Source organism: Melanostigma gelatinosum (genome assembly GCF_949748355.1).
Source record: "Melanostigma gelatinosum genome assembly, chromosome: 21".
Taxonomy (NCBI): domain Eukaryota; kingdom Metazoa; phylum Chordata; class Actinopteri; order Perciformes; family Zoarcidae; genus Melanostigma; species Melanostigma gelatinosum.
This window is the reverse complement of record NC_136654.1, coordinates 4,236,290-4,258,962: the sequence shown is the minus strand read 5'-3', so window position 1 is coordinate 4,258,962 and position 22,673 is coordinate 4,236,290. Positions and strand designations below refer to the sequence as shown.

Here is a 22,673-nt window from a genome sequence, read left to right as displayed (position 1 = left end):
GCATTCTCGTACAGACAAACTAATCGTGAGGAGCTGTAGGTGATGTTTGTATGCTATTCATTTAGTATTCTGTCTTTTATTACATAACAGTCTGCGATGTTCAGGGTCTGGATGTTCTGTTCTCTTTTTCTTGCCTTCGGCAAGGCTCAAGATTGGTTTGTCCCCGCTGTGATTGACACGCTCGCTGACCAATCGGCGTTCTCGCCGTCGATTTCTGCGGGAAGCACGCTGCTGATTGGCTGCGGGGGAGCCGAGTGGGCTGGCTGTAACTGTCAAGTCACTTTTTATTTGGTCAGAGTTCATAGATGTGTGACAGGTCTTGTACGATTTTAGGAGTTCAACCATTCCATTTCATGGGAGCCGTGAGGCCTGTGTAAGCCTCAGTCGGCCTCATTTGACTTTATTGTAATATAGCTTCCTGTGGACTCTGAAAAATCGGTTGATTCAACTTTAAAAAATATAAACATGACTTCTGAGACGACGGAGATGCCGGAGATGTTCAGGACTCTTCTTGAGCATCCGTTTACTCTCCCGAACTTTGACGTTGATGGTAAGTTGCTGTCAAATCAAACACTCGAGTGTGTTTTGTTGAAGTTTTCTGTCAAGTTTCATGCAGCGAAACTGACTGATCTGCAAACGACGTGCGTGCTTGTTGCGTAATCCCCGCAGCTGACCTGGCTCGTTAGCGTGTGTCAGCTGATGGCGACTGCAAGGGTCTTGTCTTTTACCTTAGCGTCCAGAGGCTGACCGGGATTCAGATCAACAGTTGGTTGTTAAAATGTGTCTTTCTCGACATTAACCGATAGTTTAACACTATTTACGGCTGCTGTAGCTAAGTGACAACAACAGTGTCTTACTATGTTTATTTTTAGACTGTCACCACAAACTCTGCCAAATAACTGTATGACAGTCGGCCCATAATTATCTCCACATTACCCTGAAATACTTAGTGGGAAACAAATGTCAGTTCTGGGGTGTGTTGATGAAATAAGATTATGGTTGATCCTATTATTATTCTGTCTGATGTTGCTGGCAATTTGTGTGACTGAGTGAGCTGGTGGGCTTTGTAGATTCATAATTAAATCACTAGATGGCCCTGGTTGCCTTCTCTGGATTATGTTTTGGGACATCAGACTACAGCAGGCTTCAAAATCGTGGCTTCTTGTTTTTGTTGTCCGGAGCACCTGTGGGAGCAGCACTCAACATATGACCTGTGAGCATCACATTGCTTTATATTTATATGTACATATAATCTGTGTATTTACTGTGCTATAATAAACAATGACTTATCTCAACGCCTCACAAAATCTATAAAGGTGTTAAAAAGGCAAAATATGCTGCAAAGCCTCCAATGTTTGTATAGATTTCTGAATATACAGTGAGAACATGAGAGTCTCTGACGTGTCACTGAATTAGTGGCTTTTTACGGCATATGTACAAAGCGCCACAGTCATGCTTATAATTGCGGTTTCAGAAAAATTCATTCACTTTTTATTAACTTTGCCAGACCTGGAAATGTCATTGTGGACTGATGGAATGTGCTGCCATGCATCCATGTGAGCCAAACACAGACAGCCACACGGACTATACCTCGAGTGTCATACGATCACACCTTTTGACTAGCCTCCAAAGTTTTAAATTTGCCTTTTTTTAGGGCTTTCTCCCAGAAAGTGATATTTGGAACCCAAATCATGATCTTTTCCTAAACCTTCAACAAAGTATTTCTGGCAACAACAGAAAAGGCCAGTATTCTGTGAGGGGTAAAGTCAGGGTAAACGTAACATTGTTTAAAACCTTGATAAGAAAACAGAATTTGGTGGAGAATGGCCTCATTCATTCAGGAACCAGGCCGCGCTAACATAAATAGCTACACCTACGATGTCGTTGTGTTTTGCTCGTGGCACGTTTTCCTGTTCACGTGTTCTGTTCTGTAGAACATATAGATATACAACTCTATCAACCAATGAGATCTCAGCCACCGGCGACGTATCAACTGCTATTGGCTCCTCGCTATAATCCACGCCCCCTTTTGATTAGCTTAATTAATATTCATAAAACGAGGGGCCCGGCCCGCCTATCAACACAAGGCTGGGTGGACATCTTTGTAGAGGGACAATTTGTTCCCAACACCTCCAAACTCGTTTACCGGAGGAAGAGAAGAGAGCTGTTAGGGATGCAGTGCCCGTCGTTGTCATACGTGAAAACCGCTGAGTCACCCTGAGACGGGGCTGAATAGCTAACGTTGGTGTTATCGAGCAGACGAGCTGTTTGTTTAGTAACTTATAACAACACGGGAAGAAAATGTCAGGGGAGCCAATTATCGTCACACTCAAAACGGCCACGGGGTCCCCGAGTTCATTCCCCGTGGTTATGAAGAAGATTATGGAAATGCCACTACCGAACATTCTGGACGGTGACGACGGTAAGTGCCTTTAACTGGAGAGGAAGGAGCGCAAACATGCAGAAATAACACTAAAGGGACTACAACAATAGCAGACAGCGGGTGTCCAAGTGCGTGCAACACGCAGCGATACTAAGTCGTAACGTGACACTTCGTGACCACAGGGCTCTCCTCTCCAGTCTATTATGTGGCATTTGATACATAAACTGGGTATTGCACTTTGTTTAGGTGGATTAAATCTGACTCCACTATCAAATAGTTAACTTTATTAGAATTTCAAGGTTGTTTTTGTGCTGCTTTCATTGTTCATCTGGCTTTCATGCTTCTGCTTCGATGGGTGGCTTCTGTGTGGCTCCCCTCACCATCTGGGCTTTTCTAGACGCTTCCCTGAATTTCCATGTGTTTTGATACAAAGTAGTCCTTTCCAAGTTGCAAATGAGTTTTATTCGTTGACAGAAATATGAAAGTTTAAACGCGTGTCAAGGGAAGTAGCGTCTCTGGGACCTGACATGTCAAAGCTTGTGGTGAAAGGTGTCAGTTTCTGTCGTTAATAATTCACAGCAACGTTAATGCTCTAATCTAACGTGAGCCGTTTAATTTCTACTCTTATAATATATATAAACTTGGTGGTTTGGTTCGTGAGGGACCGTTCTGTATTGACTTTCTTTGGAGAGGAACAAGCGGATGCACTCTCAATTGTGCTTTACTTGAGCAGTGAACAATAGATTAGACACGCTGAAGGCCTTCTGGGTCATGACAAACAAAGTCGACCAGTTTCTGTGAATACTGCCTTTTTATCTAAATGTGCATCTTTTTCCCGCGTTTCAGAAACGGACAAGGACAAGCTGTGTCTGGGAGATGTTGACCTCGGGGGAGGAGGTAGCGATATGGGTCCTTTGGCTGCCCTGACCCCGGCGATCTGGGATAAAACCATTCCTTACGATGGGGAGAACTTCCACCTAGAGTACATGGACCTGGAAGAGTTCCTCACGGAGAACGGCATCCCCACCATTCTGGACGTGGGCTCTCTAAAGAGCAGCGCAGAGGGAGACTCCACGAGGACGGAGAAACTAAAGGCACAGGTGAAGCTTGCCAAGCCAGCCAGCGTGTCCTCACTGGGCCTGCTGCCCATTCAGGAACTGGACAAGTGTGAGGGGGAAGTGATCATCGCCAAGAGTGACTCTGATATCCTCTGCGATGTCACTGCAGGTGAGCGGTGGAGCAGAGACTAGACGCATGGTTTCATTAAAAATCTGCAAATTGTGTTCTTTTTCAAAGGCAGAAAACCAGATATTCAGGTTCTGTCACAGATGTCAGGCAAACGTGATATGCGGTGGCACTGGAGGGATTTGCATATATTAGTTTATTCCTAGACTCTTAGTCGGTCCATGTTGGAATGTCTGTTTGTTACGGTGGAAAGAAATCATACATTGAAAATGTTTTTTTAATAAATGTGTGCCTTCATGGTGCCGACAGTGTCCCAATATTTCAGTTCTTGTGCTCCTCTTCTGTCTGCTCAGAGGCGACCACTGAAAGCGACGAAGAGACTCCCGATGAGCTCGAGGTCGATATGAACTATGAGCCGGATCCCACCGACCTGGTCCTGTCGAGTGTGCCCGGAGGCGAGCTGTTTAATCCTCGCAAGCACAAGTTCTCTGAAGAGGAGCTCAAGCCACAACCGATGATCAAGAAGGCCAAGAAAGTGTACGTGCCTGACGAGCAGAAGGTATGTTGGGCCGCAGCCCGTTAAACACGGGGCAGCTGTTTGTTTCACTGCGTTTGTGCATAGCTTGGTTTATGGAAAACACCTCAATAGACTTTGGCAAACTTAAACACTGTATGTATGTATGTATGTACCCACTGTCTCTACTTTGACTGCACGGAACAAATCTTTGACATTAAATAATGTTAACTTAATGGAATGCAACACTTTAATTGGCTTTAAATGTCATCCGCTAATTTCTAAATACACAAGTGGTCCAAGGGCAATATACACGGTAGAAAAGGCCATGTCATGAAACAGCTCTGGCAACTCAGTGACTCAGCACTCTTGACAGTTTTCCTTCCTTCCCATTCTGTCTGAGAACACGGGTTTTGTTCACACACGTTCCAACAGATTACATCTCAGCAGCTTGCTCTGCAGGCGCCTGGCTGCAGGCCATGCTCCGCACATAGTTGTGGTCAGATTCGGGCTAATGTGTAGACAATCGGATACATAAGGCGCGGTCGGGTCTGGTGTTGTGGTTCTTTACCTCAGCTTTCTCCCCCCCCCCCCCCCCCCCCCAAACTCTACAGGATGACAGGTACTGGAACAGAAGGAAGAAGAACAACGTGGCGGCCAAGCGCTCCCGCGACGCCCGCAGGTTAAAGGACAACCAGATCACCGTCAGAGCGGCTTTCCTGGAGCGCGAGAACGCGGCGCTGCGGACGGAAGTTGTCGAGCTGCGGAAGGACTGCAGCCGCTACAAGAGCACAGCGGCTTGCTACGAAGCCAAATTTGGACCACTGTAAGGGAACGCGACAAGCAAATGCACAATTCTTCATGGACATCTTTATATCAGACAGCACAGTACCCTTTTTGTTTTCACTCGTCAGGTTAGAAACATTATTTGGGCACTGTTTCTCATAAAGCAGTCCTGATTGTTGGCCGACGATGGCGAACCAGATGACGGTGTTTGACTGTCTTTGGGGTGGAGTTAAGAGGAAGAGGGGCGGGGAGAGTGATGCCCTTTTGAGACCAGCAGTCAAACCCAAAAAGTAGACTCTCCTCCTGACCAGAGCTGGGTCAGACGTGCCCTGGTTTTGAATGGGCATTATTGTTAGAAATGAGGAATGTCAGACGGACAACGACCTGAGCTGGTGTTATACATCAGAAGTTATTAGACCTTGTTAATGATGTTTAATGCTCTCTCGTCCTTGTCCTCTCTCTCTTTTAAGAGCGGTGTTGGAAGAAGACAAATAGAAAGCGGTTGATTTTATTTTTTTAATAAATCAAACACTTAGAATCGATCCGATGACGAGGAGGGCGTCGACTGGTGTTGCAATAGTGTGTAAAGAGTTGACATCTATTTTTAATTTCTGGAGTTTTTTTTGAGAATTTGATTTACACGCTATGTGAATGAAGAGTATGAGGATATTAGAGTGCACAACTTTGAAGTGTACTTTTATCATGTTTTGTACGCCTTTGGCTGAAAGACATCATTTGTGATTATTTTTGGAGAAACGATGGGATTTCCATGTGTTAGATGATACTTGGGAAGCAATAGTTTAGAATAGTTATTATTGTAAAAACAATGATTTGCAGGTAGCTTCCAATTCTTTCCACGTTCGAATGAATTCTGAAACCTGCCTCACTGTTTTATTTTCCAATTTATATTACATGTGTGAAGAGCTGGGCTTGTCTTTGCCCACAAAAACACTTTTTAACTGCAACATTTCCATTAATATAAGCTTCTTCGGGGGATTACAGTAGAGCGCAGCCATTTTTACTTATCTTCACCTACAAGTGCTCATTACCAGAAGCTCACACACACACTGCTCTCAGAGGACGCCTGCAGGTTGTCAATACTGACTCGTCCTTTTTCCATATATATATATATATATATATATATATATATATATATATTTCCCCTCCATGTTAAATTCATTGCGTTGGACATTAAAAACTCAGTTACAGGTCAAGTTCTTTGAAAAACTTAAGTTTTGGATAGATTTCAAGTGAATTCTTGAAATGTAAGAGCTTACCGTCTCTCCCCAATGAGCGGACATGTGTTGGTATGGGTCGAGTGTTAAAGGCAAGCTGTCTGACGCTAACGGGACTCATCAGTGCCTTATTAATGGCAGCTGGAGGCAAAATGTTTCCCTCGTTAAGCCTGAAAACTCCCACAGCATCGGTTGAAGCATGTTGTCTGCTGGTTGGCGTGATCGAGCTCCTTCTTTCCCGTTATTCACAATGGGTTGCTTGAAATACTCACAACTATGAACTCAAAACCTTTTGATTTGGGGAGACTGTGCGTTTAGATTGTATCAACAGGTTTTAGTATGTTAGTAGACGCATTTTATCAGCCAACTTCTTTGTTCGTGAACTGCTTTCTATTTTCTGTCTGAGGTGCGTAAAGCTGGCAGCGTCTGTTAATAATAATCTATTTCTTTTTTACAAACCAGGAGGCCTCAGTAGTGCTGTATTGGGGCCATCAAACACTCTTCAAGCCATTTGAATGCTGTGCACAGTTTGCCAGTTTACAGGGGGGCGTATTGTGTAACAGTAATGACATCTGTAGTTAAAATTGTGACAACATATTTTACACTCATATTCTTGACCGAAACGGAAAGCTATTTTGGTCTCCTGTTAGTGTGCTTGTAACCATGAATAGATTCAATATTATGGTCTGTTTTGGGAAAGGGTTCCCAGGTGTGACACATGATTGAAGGAGTAATGCAAATGTAAACTATTCGTTTTTTAAACTGCAGTAAAAGCATCTATTCGTACGTTTTTTTGTTTTGTTGAAGTTGACAAAGGGCAGTCTTTCTTGTGGAGTAAAACTTGAACTCAGGACAGTCTTTGTCCAGTGATTTTTTTGGTGGACATAATTTTACTTCCTGCATCAATGTCTGTTAAAATAAGTCACATTCTCCACCAGTGCAATTTCTATATCTGTACATTTTTTAAAGTCTTTCTGCTTTAATAAAGCTTGTATCTGCCTTCCATCTGAAACAGGCTGATTTATTAACTTCCTGGTTCTGTGTCTTGTGACGGCACTTCATGGCATTTTGAGTAAGGCTACCTTTTGTGTCTTGTCTATAAATAAAGCTTTGTTGAGGAAGTCTGACAGCGTTAAGTTATTTTCTTACGGGGATGTTTCTTTGGATTCTAGCAGCGAACAATTCATTTAGAAGTCTGATCTAAATAAATCACAGCTCAGGTCCAAACTGAAAGAAGGGGTACTAAAAATATGAATATCTACGTTGCATCTACAATTTAATTAAATGCAGATAGCAATTGTATTCTGGTAACCGTATGTTCACCATAATGTCTTCAAAAAAACGAGCTGTGTGAAACAGTTAAGCTTGACGCTTTTTCATCTTATGGTTTTTTTTAAAGGCACTGTCAACTAAACCCGGTCTTCACTCAATGACTGATACTGTGAGGAGAATCACTGATGGTTTAGAAGACAAACACTGCCATCTGGTGAGTTTATGGAGAAGCTGTGGAAGAAGATGGTGAAAAGTGTGATACTCGGTGCGTTAAACTGAAACCAGCTCACTCAGCATCCCTGAAGAAATAGATTTTGTATTAAAGCAACCTATTAATACACGAAGTCTCCACTGTCACGATGGAAAACATTTCAGCTTTTCCGTAGCTGTGCCAAAATGTGTTATTGTACGTTTGTCAACATAAAAAAATAAGAATTTTGGCAGCTTAATCTTGTTCGTGGATTCTTAGCAATGAGAAAAGCAATACAAATCAATTCTGTTATGTGTGCAGTAAGATGACAAAAACCTTAAACAATCACACTGGTTAAGCCTGGTTGAATATCAAAATATATTTAAATGTTCATTGACGTTTGTTGCTGGTCAATACATGTTTCAGTGACGCAGAATAGCCAGATGTTTAGTGACTTAATATCAAACACTGTGCGAGCGTAGGCAGACTCCTCAATCAAAACAGGAACAGAGAAAATACAAAACAGAGTTTTATTGACAAGTCAAAATTTTTTTGCGTTTTTAAAGAAAATCTGCAAAAGCTGAAAAACTAAAATCAAGCACTGGCCGTGGTGTCTTCACCTCTTCTTGAAGCCATACTTCTTCCTTTCATAAAACAGATCCGTTTTAGAGCTGCCCAAATTCACAATCTTAGGGCAGCCATCGCGCTGTAAAGGGAAACAGAAAGAGCCCGGTTGAGAAACAGTCTCATCTCAAAAGAAGCTTGACAAAATAGTATTTGGGGTTCATTTTCAAAGTGCTGTTTATCTCCTTTAGGCTCGTTAATCGGCTATGCCAGATAACAAAAATCTCATGAACACGGCCCGGTTAAATCCTTATACGGTCTATTTTCAGTGACTGGTAATAAAAAGGGACTCACATCTTTCTCCTGGATGGTGCACTCTTTACAGTAGTAAGCGTCAGAAACTCCCGGCCCTCCGCAGATGACACAGCGTCCCTGATAGGAGCCGTAGTTGCACTCGTCACAGATGCGCACCAGCGTGCACGGCCTCACATAGGAATCACAGATGACACATTTGCCATCGCCTGAAAGGACGGGAACGAGACCGATGAGAGGATTGATTGAGAAAATAGTACATTTAAAAATAACACAATTTTGTATTTGTGTCGTTTAACACAGCCATAGTTGAAACATCATAGCAACTAAATGAACTTTGAAACAATGTTGGGAATAAATGAGTTCGCTGAAAAAGTTATAAAAGGTGTTTTGAAATAAATCTTCACTTGACCATAAGTCACATTGTGTGTGTGTCAATATAGAGCAGCCACATACTTTCCCATTACTGATTAATTCATTAATCAATAATAGTTTAAAAGTATATTTATTGTATAAATGCAAAGGTTTATTAACACAGTGGTAGTAAGTAAATTAATACAGAAGATTAGTATGACTATGTCACTCATAGGCCCTTTTTCACATGTAATTGCAGGGTAAACACAATTACACGTCAAAAGAGCTGCTCTGAAAAGGGCCTACGGTACAAGACCTATAGGACTGACGTTACTTTTACAGATGCAAAAGTGAACAAAATGAGTAAGACTTAAGACAGCAAACAAACAATTACGAGCTCAAATGAAAACACGTGACGTTTAATTTGTGATACCACAGAAGGAAACACTTACATTTCTCACACAGTCTCCCGATGGCTGAGGAATAAAAACAAAAGCAGTCAGAGCCAGTGAGTGATGCTAACAGTTGATTCATATCGCTTTGCTAGATTAGTGTGAATAGCTTTTAAATTCCTGAGAATAAAACCCATTATTAAATACACTGAAGTCATTTTAAGTGAAATTGTAACATTAGTCATCCCGAAGACAAACGTGTAGACGTTTCTAAGCTAACACCATGGCTAACATTCGTTCAATGAAATCCATGCTCTTACCGTTAGCATTGCAGCTAACGTTATCTCGCGCTAAACATAAAACACAGACAGCCAGCTGCGTTTAAATAAACATCGAACAGTGTTAGCAAACTTGTGATATTAAATAAGTTCACACATACCAACACCGGCTTGTTTTCTGCAAAAGATCAAATCTGGATGATGTTTAGCCATTGTCGGCTAACGTAAGGCTGCTGACTTGGTTCAACAGTGACCTTTGACCTGTAAACTTTGGATGAGGAGTTGCATTACCGCCACCTAGCGTCTCCAAAAATAATTAAAAAGGGTCCTCGTCCTTTCAGTTTTATAAAGGCAAATCATATATTAACGCTATAATTCTGTCTTGCAATGGTGAAATTGAATTAAAAAACAATTTGTTGTAAAAAATACATAAAATGGAGATGGATAAATCTAAGTTTAGATTACATTCATTTAACAAAAGTAAAACTATCGTAAACATTTGTCCTTCAAGGACTTGCGAGACCGCGGTTTAAAAAGCTGTGACGTCACCACTGCGCGACACATCTTTGTCAGTGAACGAAATGGCAACCTACTGTCTCACCATCGTCCGGCTCCAGGTAAGAGACGAAAATGGGCTAATTGTACCATAATTAAAAACCAGTGAAAGATGTCACTAACTATGTTGCATTTAATAAATCTATTGCAATGTTAAAATGACATTTTATAGTTCTAAGAGCGGTTACTGAGGATAAATAAGCCTCTGTCGCCTGATTCGTTACACATTCACAAACATATTGCTGGAGATCTAAAAGACACATCTCATATCAATTGCAGGGATTACGATTGTATAAGTGAGCACTACATCACAGCCACGTATGATAAATTGGTAGTTGAGTGGAGCAAAAGTTAGGTATGTTAATTTCTTAATTCAAAAACAGCCAAAACATTTGATGAATAGAAACTACTGTGTCCATAGGCTGTTTGCCTGTTGGTGGCTCAACTGAAAGCAGCGCTAATGGGCAACAGAGGAGAATGAGAGGTAAGAATATTGGTGACTATTTTAACATTTGAGATTTTCTGAGCTCCTTCCTGACACTAAATTTCTTTTGTACTTTAGATCTGCCTCCTGATGACTTCTCCATAAAGAAGGCCCTTACACTTCACTATTCACATGAGGCCATGTCTGTGCGAAAGTATAAAAAAGGTGAGCAGGTTCTGCTTCACTAACCCGATTGAAAAATGCAAGTTTGTGTACGGCTCAGGTTCCTGGTGTCATAATGTGGTTAGTTCAGTTTTCATTAATGCTTTGTCTGTCTTTTGGTGTTTGGATTCCAAACAAATGTCTAAGCTACATTGACTATAATATTTCAGCGATGCAGTTGCTGCGTATTTATCATTGGACACCGTGAGAGGTGTATGTACTGTCGTGTTGTAGTAAAACATATATATTTAAAATATTTAAAGCCAAATACGAAGAGCAAGTGTTTGCTTTAACTTTATGAACAGAATTCTCAAAGCACTGTAAAAGTCTAGAGAAGTTGAAAATGACTTCTTAGATTTAAATTTATTGAGCGAATGTCTTTATTTCAGTGACAGTGGAAGCCAATGAAGTGAATGTTGAGGCATCAGCTGTCCACCTAAAAGTTCTGGTTGCAAGCAACGGCTCCCTCCTGGCCGACGGCGGCCTCATGATGTCCAAGGGCAACGGCTCGCTCCTGGCCGACGGCGGCCTCATGATGTCCAATGGCAACGGCTCGCTCCTGGCCGACGGCGGCAGCTAAACAGTAGCGTCTTTCTGCTTGTCCGTACTTCTATATCTGTCTTGAATAAAACTTTTTTTTTTCATGATATTTTGGTTTCCTTATTTCTCTGGGGAGGGGAAGATGAATGGGGTCTGACAAAGTGCATCCTGGGATTTGATTCTGTACTGTAGTCCCGCAGTGGAAAAATGTACAGGATTACTGCAGCATAGTAAATGATGCAAACTAGAGACATAGTAAAAACAAGTATAAATGGTAACTAATATTAAACAAGTAAAAATATTTTATAGACAGACTTTTTTTATTACACAGAATATTTATACAGTGCAGATTGTTCTTGTGTGGTCAACTGGGAGCACAGGTGTCTCTGTGCTTACTGACCTTAAAGGCCTGCAGCTTCACATCTTCAGCACATGCAGAAAGAGCCCCAAAGCTTGTACATGGAGGTTGGTGACCTCACATCAATCCCAGAATAGCTTTGTGCTCCAACATTAGTAGCGCTGATCAGACACGATAACTGCAAACACCTCCGTGGGTGTGCAGGGTTATAATATCTATAATCATATTTTGTAAGTTTATTACACATATAGCTTAACGCTAGCGGCATTGTGGCTCTCAACATCCATCAGGTGGATTGCTGTGGAATTAGCTCCATGTATCCAATGTCCAGAGAGGATACATTTGATTCTAATGACAGTGGCTGACAGCGATAGTCTTTTTTTATTGTGATGTAAAAGTAACGATAGCAGATGAATACATGTAGAGTAAAAATGCAAAATTTGAAGAACTGTAAATCAGAATGAGTTGTTTTGGCCAGACTTTTCCTTTTGTAAAGACATCTTGAGTGTGTTGGGTTGGAAGCTGTTCATCTTTTATAGTCATCTCCCAAATACAACCTTCATTGCAACTAGTAGTCTGAAAAGGAGGGGTATCTTTGAAATCTTCTTCCATTGTCAGTGTTTGGACATCGAGCGAGATTGTATTTAAAATGAAGATTGCTCCTTAACACAACATCAAAAAACAGTCATCAAATTCACGAATACAACATTCTCAGAGTTTTATGATCTGATAGATTGTATAGTATTTTTCACAAGAAGGGCTTCATCTCAACTAGCACTGACTCTCTGAAGAGAGAGCCAATTAGAGCTGATCAGCAACAGCTGTGATAACTGCACGATGGGGTTATTTAACCTGCCACATGGCAACAGGTAGCATTTCCTGTTGGTGACTGAAGCAATGGGAGCTTTTTGGACCTTGTTTATTTGTGTGCTGACTGTCTGGCTTACCAAAGGTATTTATATTTGTTCTGTTTGAAGCTTGTATTCAATAAATTGGTAGTTGAGTATAGCAAATGTTAGGTAGGTTCATTTCTTCATTCAAAAACAGCAAAAACATTTGATGAACAGAAACTACTGTGTCCATAGGCTCTAGTTTGCCTGTTGGTGGCTCAACTGAAAGCAGCGCTAACGGGCTACAGAGGAGAATGAGAGGTAAGAACATTGGTGACTATTTTAACATTTGAGATTTTCTGAGCTCCTTCCTGACACCAAATTTCTTTTGTGCTTTAGATCTGCTTCCCGATGACCTCGCCTCCATAAAGAAGGCCCTTACACTTCACTATTCACGTGAGGCCATGTCTGTGAGAAAGTATAAAAAAGGTGAGCAGGTTCTGCTTCACTAACCCGATTGAAAAATGCAAGTTTGTGTACGGCTCAGGTTCCTGGTGTCATAATGTGGTTAGTTCAGTTTTTATAAATGCTTTGTCTGACTTTTGGTGTTTGGATTCTGAAAAAACATCTAAGCTACATTGACCATAATATTTCAGGGATACAGTTGCTGCGTATTTATCATTGGACACCGTGAGAGGTGTATGTACTGTCATGTTGTAGTAAAACATATATATTTAAAATCTTTAAAGCCAAATATTAAGAGCAAGTGTTTGCTTTAAGTTCATGAACAGAGAATTCTCAAAGCACTGTAAAAGTCTAGAGAAGTTGAAAATCACTTCTTAGATTTAAATTTATTAATCGAATGTCTTTATTTCAGTGACAGTGGAAGCCAATGAAGTGAATGTTGAGGCATCAGCTGTCCACCTAAAAGTTCTGGTTGCAAGCAACGGCTCGCTCCTGGCCGACGGCGGCCTCATGTCCAATGGCTCGCTCCTGGCCGACGGCGGCCTCATGTCCAATGGCACCGGCTCGCTCCTGGCCGACGGCGGCCTCATGTCCAATGGCACCGGCTCGCTCCTGGCCGACGGCGGCCTCATGTCCAATGGCACCGGCTCGCTCCTGGCCGCCGGCGGCCCCATGTCCAATGGCACCGGCTCGCTCCTGGCCGACGGCGGCCTCATGTCCAATGGCACCGGCTCGCTCCTGGCCGACGGCGGCCCCATGTCCAATGGCAACGGCTCGCTCCTAGCCGACGGCGGCCCGATGTCCAATGGCAACGGCTCGCTCCTGGCCGACGGCGGCCCGATGTCCAATGGCAACGGCTCGCTCCTGGCCGACGGCGGCCCGATGTCCAATGGCAACGGCTCGCTCCTGGCCGACGGCGGCCCCATGTCCAATGGCAACGGCTCGCTCCTGGCCGACGGCGGCCCCATGATGTCCAACGGCTCGCTCCTGGCCGACGGCGGCCCCATGATGTCCAACGGCTCGCTCCTGGCCGACGGCGGCCCCATGATGTCCAATGGCTCGCTCCTAGCCGACGGCGGCCCGATGTCCAATGGCAACGGCTCGCTCCTGGCCGACGGCGGCCCCATGTCCAATGGCAACGGCTCGCTCCTGGCCGACGGCGGCCCCATGATGTCCAACGGCTCGCTCCTGGCCGACGGCGGCCCCATGATGTCCAACGGCTCGCTCCTGGCCGACGGCGGCCCCATGATGTCCAATGGCTCGCTCCTAGCCGACGGCGGCCCGATGTCCAATGGCAACGGCTCGCTCCTGGCCGACGGCGGCCCCATGATGTCCAACGGCTCGCTCCTAGCCGACGGCGGCCCGATGTCCAATGGCAACGGCTCGCTCCTGGCCGACGGCGGCCCCATGATGTCCAACGGCTCGCTCCTAGCCGACGGCGGCCCGATGTCCAATGGCAACGGCTCGCTCCTAGCCGACGGCGGCCCCATGTCCAATGGCAACGGCTCGCTCCTGGCCGACGGCGGCCCCATGTCCAATGGCAACGGCTCGCTCCTGGCCGACGGCGGCCCCATGCTGTCCAACGGCTCGCTCCTGGCCGACGGCGGCCCCATGCTGTCCAAGGGCAACGGCTCGCTCCTGGCCGACGGCGGCCTCATGATGTCCAACGGCTTGCTCCTGGCCGACGGCGGCCTCATGATGTCCAACGGCTCGCTCCTGGCCGACGGCGGCCTCATGATGTCCAACGGCTTGCTCCTGGCCGACGGCGGCAGCTAAACGGTAGCGTCTTTCTGCTTGTCCGTACTTCTATATCTGTTTTGAATAAAACTTTTTTGGATGATATTTTGGTTTCCTTATTTCTCTGGGGAGGGGAAGATGAATGGGGTCTGACAAAGTGCATCCTGGGATTTGATTCTGTACTGTAGTCCCGCAGTGGAAAAATGTACAGGATTACTGCAGCATAGTAAATGATGCAAACTAGAGACATAGTAAAAACAAGTATAAATGGTGTATTACATGCATGTCCAGAGAGGATACATTTGATTCTAATGATAGTGGCTGATGGCGATAGACAGTCTTTTTTGAATATTGTTTTTGTTGTGACAAAAGTAACTCTTAGCAGATCACTGCCGTACTCATCTCTCCACTGTTTCCCTGTAGCATTTAGGATACAATTCAAAATTCTCACCATCACTTACAGGGCGCTTCACGGTCAGGCTCCTACTTATGTCGCTGATCTACTTCACCCGCCCGCACTCTCAGGCCAAACGCTCTAGGTCTTGTCAGTTCCACGCACACTATTTGAGACCCGTGGTGACTGAGCCTTTGAGGCAGTGGCGCCGAGGCTGTGGAATGCTCTGCCTGAGACTCTACACCTCGCAGATTCCGTGAATACTTTTAAAAAAACTGTTCAAAACCAAAACATTTTAGGCTGCCGTTTCAGTAAAAACCCATGTCCTGCTCTTAAAATGCATCAGTATGCGCAGTCAACCTTGTCTTGTGTGCAGTTGTGGAGCAGAGGTCGGCCGTGGGACTGCATGCTCTGCGAGGGTCGACTCCAGAGGGCGAGAGGAGTCTGACTCATCAACTCATCAACTTCCTCCCAGGAAGAAGTTGATGGACGAACTAATAAAAACAAAAACTTCAAGTGTGTTGTGTATTTCACTCTTCACTGTTTGCTCTGTGGTGATCTGCTGGTCAGACGTGAAGGTGGGCATCCTTGACTTCAGTCTAATAAAAGGAAACTTGAAACTGCTGCCAAAATAACCATGCTATTATATCAGTTCTAACTGCTGACATGATGAATTATTATAAAGTGAGAAACTTTTTTTCCCAATGAACAATTCTTATGAAATTATTCATCAGAATAGAAACGAAGTAAATATATCTGCTGAAATGCTACTGCAAGACAGGGACAAAAGCACATAAGTAAGATTTTATTTTGTATAAAAGATCAAATATCCTTACATGAAATGTGAATGCAAAAGATAATTCAGCCACCACATCATTTTTTTACTCCTTAGCATACATACAAAATGTATAATACAAGACACAATAGCTCGTTATTATTAGCATCCATTAGAGGTCTTTTTTAGGTTAGTGCCACAAGAAACCACCGCTCAGTCTTTCAGCGCCGTAGATCGATAGTTGTGGAAAACTACAGCACAGTGTGAATTAAGTCCATGTTGAGGGCTTCATAATGCCATTTATTGTCACTGCGTCACTCAGAGTGCAGTGTTTCTAGTGTTCAGTTAACTTCGAGCCACCTGCAGCATTTCCTCCACAGTCAGAAGTTTTTCTCTGGGTTTCCCAACGGCTTCCCCCCTCCTCTTCTCCACACCGTCAATCTTCTCCCAGTCTGAGAAAGTCACAGGTTTCACTCCTACAGGCGATAGAATACAAATCACAGACATCAGCAGACTCCTTGTGGCCAAATCAATAACATGCATTTAACTAAATAAAGTTGAAGGCACACTGTGAATTCATTTTTAACTATTTTAGACTAAACGATTGTGTAAAGCTGCAGGTCAGATGACAGGAAGCAGTGAAAGAACCAACGGGGACAGTAGAGCACCTCTCTTCTCCAGCAGAGCACTGACGCTTTGTGAACCAGCCTTGGCAGCAGACACGTCCAACGTTCCCGACTCCATGTCCTCCACCAAGGATCGAGCGGTGTCAAAACTACTGTTCATAGTGGTGGCTATGACCCCGGTGGGGCCTGTTTTCAGCCAGCCACTACAGTATAGACCTAGACAGAAAGATGAATTCACTACATTTCTCTTGAGGCTTTAGCTCTCGTTCTTCGTGGTATTTGCCGAGTACCTGCAGCTTGTTGAACGCGGCCCATGCTGTTCGGGACGACGGCTTTGCGGGAGTCGAACGGCACCGACGGATGGATGGGGAGGCTCTTGTAGCCTATACTGCTGATGACCAGGCCACAGGTCACGTCCTCCACTTCTCCAGTGAGCACCGCCCGGGCTCCCTCGCCTGAGCCCTGGTCGTGCAGAGGAAACAGACAATGAATGACACAGCTGCAAAACGGCTCCACGGGGGACTTTTAGATTTAAATATATATTACAATCCTGTTTTACCTCCAGCCTGTTGACCGCCAGTCGGATGCCAGCTGTCCTGCTGCGTTCGGGGTCGGCCAGGATTTCAACGGGGCTCCGGAGGAACCGGAAGCCCCAGGTGCGGGAGGCCCCGCTTCGCCTCTGCTGCTCCTTCTCTCCTGGGATCTCCAGGGCCGTCTTCGACATCAGCTCCGTCAGCCGCCTCCTGGGCCTCGGCAAATCTGGCACGGCACAAGAGACCTACGCTTAAAATGGACATCCGTCAGGTTTTCCTTTTCTTTTTTCCCTCTTACGTTTAAAGAAGTTACAGTCAGGACGCTGAATGACTGTGTGTGTATTTCTGTCTGATCTCTTCATGGCCAGTATCACAGGAATAGCATACATATCTACATGTATGTGGGTGTGCGTATATGCGCTTTCATCTGCGTCTGTATTGAAAATATGGAAAGTGTGTAGGCGTGTCTGAGAAAACACAGAAGAACCAAACACATCCACATTTAAGACACCTGCAGAGACAAACTGGTCCTCGCACATTTCCTGTCAGCGCGGTAACCACGAACCAGCCGCCACTGCAGCGCTGCTAATATCATCATCACGGGCATGTTCAGCAGCGAGACGGACACAAACCACCACGTTTCTAATAGCATCCTTCACTTCCTGCTTATCGCGTTTGACAAGAGATGAGATCAAGGTTGTCACAACAACAGGAGGCCGTTATCGCTCTCAAGCCCGGTCCAATGCCACTCCTCTGGCAAGGACGAAGACCGGCCCAAAGGGCTGAAGGCGGTGTGTGTGTGTGTGTGTGTGTGTGGTGTTGCACAACTCTGCAGCTTCTTACATCAGCAGAAAACCATAGCAACCACCAGCTGTATTCACTGGTTAACAGTTTCTATTCACCTATATGGGCTGTAGGTCTCAGCGGGGTGTGTTGTGGCTGCTAACCACAGCACACATTACTTCCTTCCTTGTGACATTTTATCAGCCGCCTCTGCATTAGTCAAAGTCGCATTTCTCTCTCGAACACATGCACTACCTTACGTGTGCCGTACCTCTACGTCTGGTGAAAGAAAAAAGGAAAAGAACACATCTCTTATTCTGTCGTATTGCATGAAATAAATACGTTACTGCGTGTAAGCTATCGAGATGTGAACTATGCTCATTCTTAGGCCCTGGTCTCCACACTGGTTCGAGAAGAAAGCGGAATGATGGCGAGGCAGTCAAAAGGAAGTGAAATATCAAGATGAAATCTCATTTCCTACCTTTGAGAGCCTCTGCGACGCCCTCAAAATCGGCCGCCATCAACTCAGGTCTGGTGTTCGGCAGGTTCACCATTTCTCTCAGCTCCTGCAGACAAGGAGAGCATAGCAGGGGCTGGCTGGGCGGCACTAGAAACTCATTTAAAGCTGTATTTCATTCTTAATGTTTTTGTGTCTAAATGACTAACGGGCACAACAAGCTTTGAAATCGGTGCAGCACTGAGTGACAACTCTGCAGCCGCTTCGGGCCGCCGTGCAATTTGGCATCATCAATGTTAGCAGTGTGTCTGACAGCATCACGGACAGACCCCACCGAGAAATAAAAACATTTTTCTTTTCGTTTCTGTTGATCCGGTCTGATTGTTATTGTGTCATGTGACTCGTGAGTGAGAGTTGGAGAGCGGAGCGCCGTGTTGTCAACGAGACGGCAGATTAGCCCGATGACGTTTAGCAGCCATATTCAGTCACTTCTTAGCAACTGCGAGACACGTAAAAGCTTCATAGTTCACGACTGGGATATTTACTGACTTATTCTACAAAATTAAGCTTTCGGGAATCTAAGCAATTAAAAAAAAAAAAACTTGACTTTGAGACGAGGAAAGCGGAACTCTATTCCTGAAGAACTCTATTCCTGAAGACCTCTATTCCTGAAGACCTCTATTCCTGAAGAACTCTATTCCCCAGGACAACTGTGCACAGCAAGTACGGCAGGTCAAAGTTGAAAGCGGTATGTTGTGGTGTGTTGTTGTGGTTGAATGGAAGTCACATTTCGAGAACACTTGGGTTAGAGTCATGGTATTAAAGAAAGACGATGAAGGATTTGCCTGTCTGCTCTCTAACAAACTGTCTTTTCTGACACACACCTTGATTGTGCAAGCCACCTGCATGGGTCCTCTCCTGCCAACCATCAGCACCCTGCGGACCTGGCTCTCTGCAAGGGCTTCCAGCGCCGGTTGGGTGATGTCAGTCTTCTGCAGAAAAACATGACACATTTTCCACTTCAGTTTAAGAAAAACAAAAACAAAAAACTGGTTTCCTCAGGAGCTGTAGAGTCGATTAAAGCGATAAAACATACTTTTTGATTTGCATGTATATTTAAACAGATTTTTTTTTTTACTATATTCTCTCTTCTATGTTCAGCCAAACTGAAGGCTGCGTGTTCTTCTCACCTTCAAAATGTCAAGGGGAGCCAACAGGACTCTGGCTACATCCAAGGCCACGTTGCCCTGTCCCAGAATGACCGCCGTTTCACAGCTCAGGTCTGGTCTCAGCTGAACGGACAAAGAGAAAGATTTAAAAAAAAATGAGCAGAACCGACAGCAGAGGGGAGGAAAACATGACTTCTCTCATAATCACATTTCACGTGCGGTGGGCGGTCGTTGAGGCGTACCTCTCGACAGCTGGGCAGCCCGTTGTACCAGCCCACAAAGTCTTTGGCAGCGTGCACCCCGGCCAAGTCTTCCCCCAGCACCCCCGTACTCCTGTTTCCCTCGGCCCCGTAACTCTGCAAATAAAATAAATAATGACAGGAACAACTTTTATTTAAAAGGTGATTTATTTTACCGTGTTCGGGTCCTTACCAGTACGACTGCGTGGTAGGCGTGCCGCAGCTCCTCGACGCTCACATCCGTCCCCACACTCACGTTACCGTAGAAATGACAGCGCGACTGTCGGGCTGTCTGCGTGAACGTGTTGATGACGTTCTGGAGGAGAGGAAAAGATCTGCATTATCAAAACAGAAAGAATAAAAAGGGTTTGATTGCTCCTACAGTGGTGATGAAACCCCAATAAGTCTGATTTAGGCTGCAGGTATAATCAAGAATGAAGAGTACAGGATCGTGTATCTTATGATAATATGGAGGGGAGATTGGATTAAGATACTTTGTAGTGAGGATACCACGATAAGACTTCTCAACAGGGACACTGTGGGACATCCGCGTGCAGAATGGACACAACTGCACAGATAAGAATTGACCAAATGGGCTTTGAGCAGTTCTTGTTTACAATGTACCCACTGAAGGAAATGTGGCGATTCTTCGGCAGGTTCTGGAGTTGTTGATGATTTGTGTGTGCCACAGTGCCCAAAGGCCGACACCCAGAAACTGAGGAAAGCAAGAAAATACAGGAAGAAGACAGGGTGTCCGACACCGCCACACACTTCTAGTTGGTCATAATTGTGAGGGATTCTTTTTTTAAATCAGTCTGAAATTATTGTTTTTTTTTCATAATATCCTGCATAGTACACCTTTAAGTACTTTGGTTTTATTACACGGCATGTTTCTGGGACACAGTAAACAGCTTTTAACTCCAGAGGACTCCAGACTGGAAGACTATTCTCAGGGAGTTCTCACAAAGACTGCTTTTGTTGCTCAATTTCACTCCTATCGCCTGCGGGATACAATTAATGCAGGTGATTTACAAGCTGAACTAAGTGTACTTGCATCCCACGCAATCACGCTACCCTCCCTTTGTTTTCATTATTATTTTTGGAAAGTGTTTAGTATTTTCCACAGGACGTGCCAGGCTAAATAGTTGTTGGGGGGGTGACTTGAGTAGACAGGTTGAAACTGGTGAAACTGAGAGTAGAGTCGTGATCAGAGAGGACAAGCTAATCACGTAGGCAGTTGCTTTCTTCTGTAAGTCACCCTTTCATCACAGCGTCAGTACCTGCCCAGAGCCCCTGTTCTTATACTGTAAATACCAAAAGTAGTGAAGGACAACTATCTGTTCTCCAACACGTCCCTTTAGGATCACGGACCTTGACTTCAGGATGATCAGGGGCCACCCCGAACCTGACCAGACCGAAGGGGACGGGCAGCCGCTCATAAATGTCCACCTCAACATCTTGACGTGCCTGGGAGGACAGAAAGGAAAGAGAGACACGCGACATGAAGCAAAGCGGATTCCTTTTGATCACAGCTGTCAATGCTTTTGAAGAAGTCTCCTCGTAAGGCCGTGACCCTTTGGGATGAGTTACGGGACTTCATTTGATTTGAAGTCATCTGTTGGTTCACCACCTTGTTTCAGACCCAAACGCAACTCATCGTTTATCTCAAAACAAAACTACGGCCTCACAGGTCCAATGAACTCCGTTGAAGAGGCAAAACCCCTAATTAGAGACGCATCAAATTAAAATGTAAGAAAGATCTGGGAGAGGAATTGTATTTCAAATTTAGGAGGACGTCAGGGAAATGGTGGCGGTTGAATCCAGGTGCCCAGTTTAAGATGAAGCAGGCAAATTTACAAAGCACAAATGTGTGTGAGGTGCACACACATTTCTCTTTTGACTTGATTATTTGTTTAAGGTGGGTCTGTCAGCTGAAATGTTGAAACTAGATGTTTTGTGTCAAAAAACATTATACACCTTCACAAATGAACACTACTGGAATATCAAAACACCAGAACTTACGGGAAACAAGTTTTTCATTTTATGGTCAAGCTGAAAGGTCTTCACTGGCTTTTAAAATAAGCCTGAATTAAACCTGAATAAATATCATTTGAAACGTAGGAGGAAGAAGAAAAAGTGCTCAGCGTTGCCACCGTTAAAGACTGGGATATATTAGGTAATTGTAGGAAATGTTTAAAATCAGCGAGCAGGACTGCTTTATGTACATTTTTATAAAATGTTTGCAATAAAATGTTGAAGTACTTTGATTTTGTCGGATGCCAGTTTCTAATTTCCCATAAGTGTTACTACATACACATCAATATGGTAACATTTAATGATATATATAATGTGGTAGTAGTCGCCCACTTCTAATGCTTACTGTATATAAACTGCAACATTACCAAAACAGGAAATACCTTGATCAAATGCTGCGCCGTGTAGAAACCTGCTGGACCGCTTCCGACAATACACACCTTCGTGCTGCAATCTGCGGAATCAGTGAAGACAAAGAAATCCTCTTTAGAGCAGAAATAAACAGGAAGCACTGATGAGGGCACTGTCATATAATTACCCAGGCAAGTTCACGAGCAGTTCACAGACAGCAAGGGGAAATTACACCACTATTCAGAATATATTAAGTAGTATTCGGTCAAATACAAAGGGCGTTAATACACGTGTGTTTCAAAGCGCCTCACCATCATGAAGTCGACTTATCCATCTACTTCTTCCTGCTGTCCACAGCTTCAACCCGGAAAACAGCATCTTATGGCCGCTCATTTCCTCCCGTGTCTACGGACAAGCCGCCTGGCTTTAAATCAAGCGACAGTGAAACCCACTGCGTTGTGTTCCTGCCGATGCTATGAGCTTCGGACAGTCAGCAGGACTGAGAGCAAAAGCCAAGGTGAAGAACGTCCATCTTTCCTGGGCTGCGTGTTCTCAACTAGCCAACCGGTACTAAAAGAGCTAACTACATGTAGCTAAATGTTGCTAACAGGTGCCTACATGCACGCGTTTCGAGTCGCGCTGATTTATTTCACAAATATGAAGTTTATCACATAGTTGCACTGTTGTAAACAGAACAGACTGTTTTCAAGGCTGCA

The 22,673-nt window shown here is 44.3% G+C and overlaps 3 protein-coding genes across 4 annotated transcripts; 1 reads left to right on the top strand and 2 right to left on the bottom strand.

The window, feature by feature from the left end:
* Positions 1–312: 312 nt before the first annotated feature.
* On the top strand, positions 313–7,228 carry tefa (TEF transcription factor, PAR bZIP family member a). Of its 2 annotated transcripts, none has more exons than XM_079293478.1 (5): positions 313–550; positions 3,230–3,610; positions 3,922–4,127; positions 4,697–4,908; positions 5,339–7,228. In XM_079293478.1, the coding sequence occupies exons 1-5, from the start codon at positions 466–468 to the stop codon at positions 5,361–5,363; spliced, it is 909 nt and encodes a 302-aa protein (XP_079149604.1). In that variant the 5' UTR covers positions 313–465; the 3' UTR covers positions 5,364–7,228. The 2 variants fall into 2 exon arrangements, with proteins under 2 accessions (XP_079149604.1, XP_079149603.1); XM_079293477.1 differs by lacking the exon at positions 313–550 and adding an exon at positions 2,160–2,422.
* Positions 7,229–8,081: 853 nt separating this feature from the next.
* phf5a (PHD finger protein 5A) lies at positions 8,082–9,726 on the bottom strand. Its single transcript, XM_079292861.1, has 4 exons — positions 9,627–9,726; positions 9,248–9,271; positions 8,484–8,650; positions 8,082–8,271 (listed from the first exon to the last, which is right to left on the bottom strand). Exons 1-4 carry the CDS (start codon positions 9,676–9,678, stop codon positions 8,182–8,184), a joined length of 333 nt encoding a protein of 110 aa, XP_079148987.1. The 5' UTR covers positions 9,679–9,726; the 3' UTR covers positions 8,082–8,181.
* A 6,062-nt stretch (positions 9,727–15,788) lies between these two features.
* fdxr (ferredoxin reductase) lies at positions 15,789–22,673 on the bottom strand. Its single transcript, XM_079292969.1, has 12 exons — positions 22,269–22,673; positions 21,990–22,060; positions 20,944–21,039; positions 19,766–19,888; positions 19,576–19,689; positions 19,355–19,456; positions 19,049–19,156; positions 18,189–18,273; positions 16,951–17,150; positions 16,682–16,853; positions 16,434–16,607; positions 15,789–16,241 (listed from the first exon to the last, which is right to left on the bottom strand). Exons 1-12 carry the CDS (start codon positions 22,348–22,350, stop codon positions 16,111–16,113), a joined length of 1,458 nt encoding a protein of 485 aa, XP_079149095.1. The 5' UTR covers positions 22,351–22,673; the 3' UTR covers positions 15,789–16,110.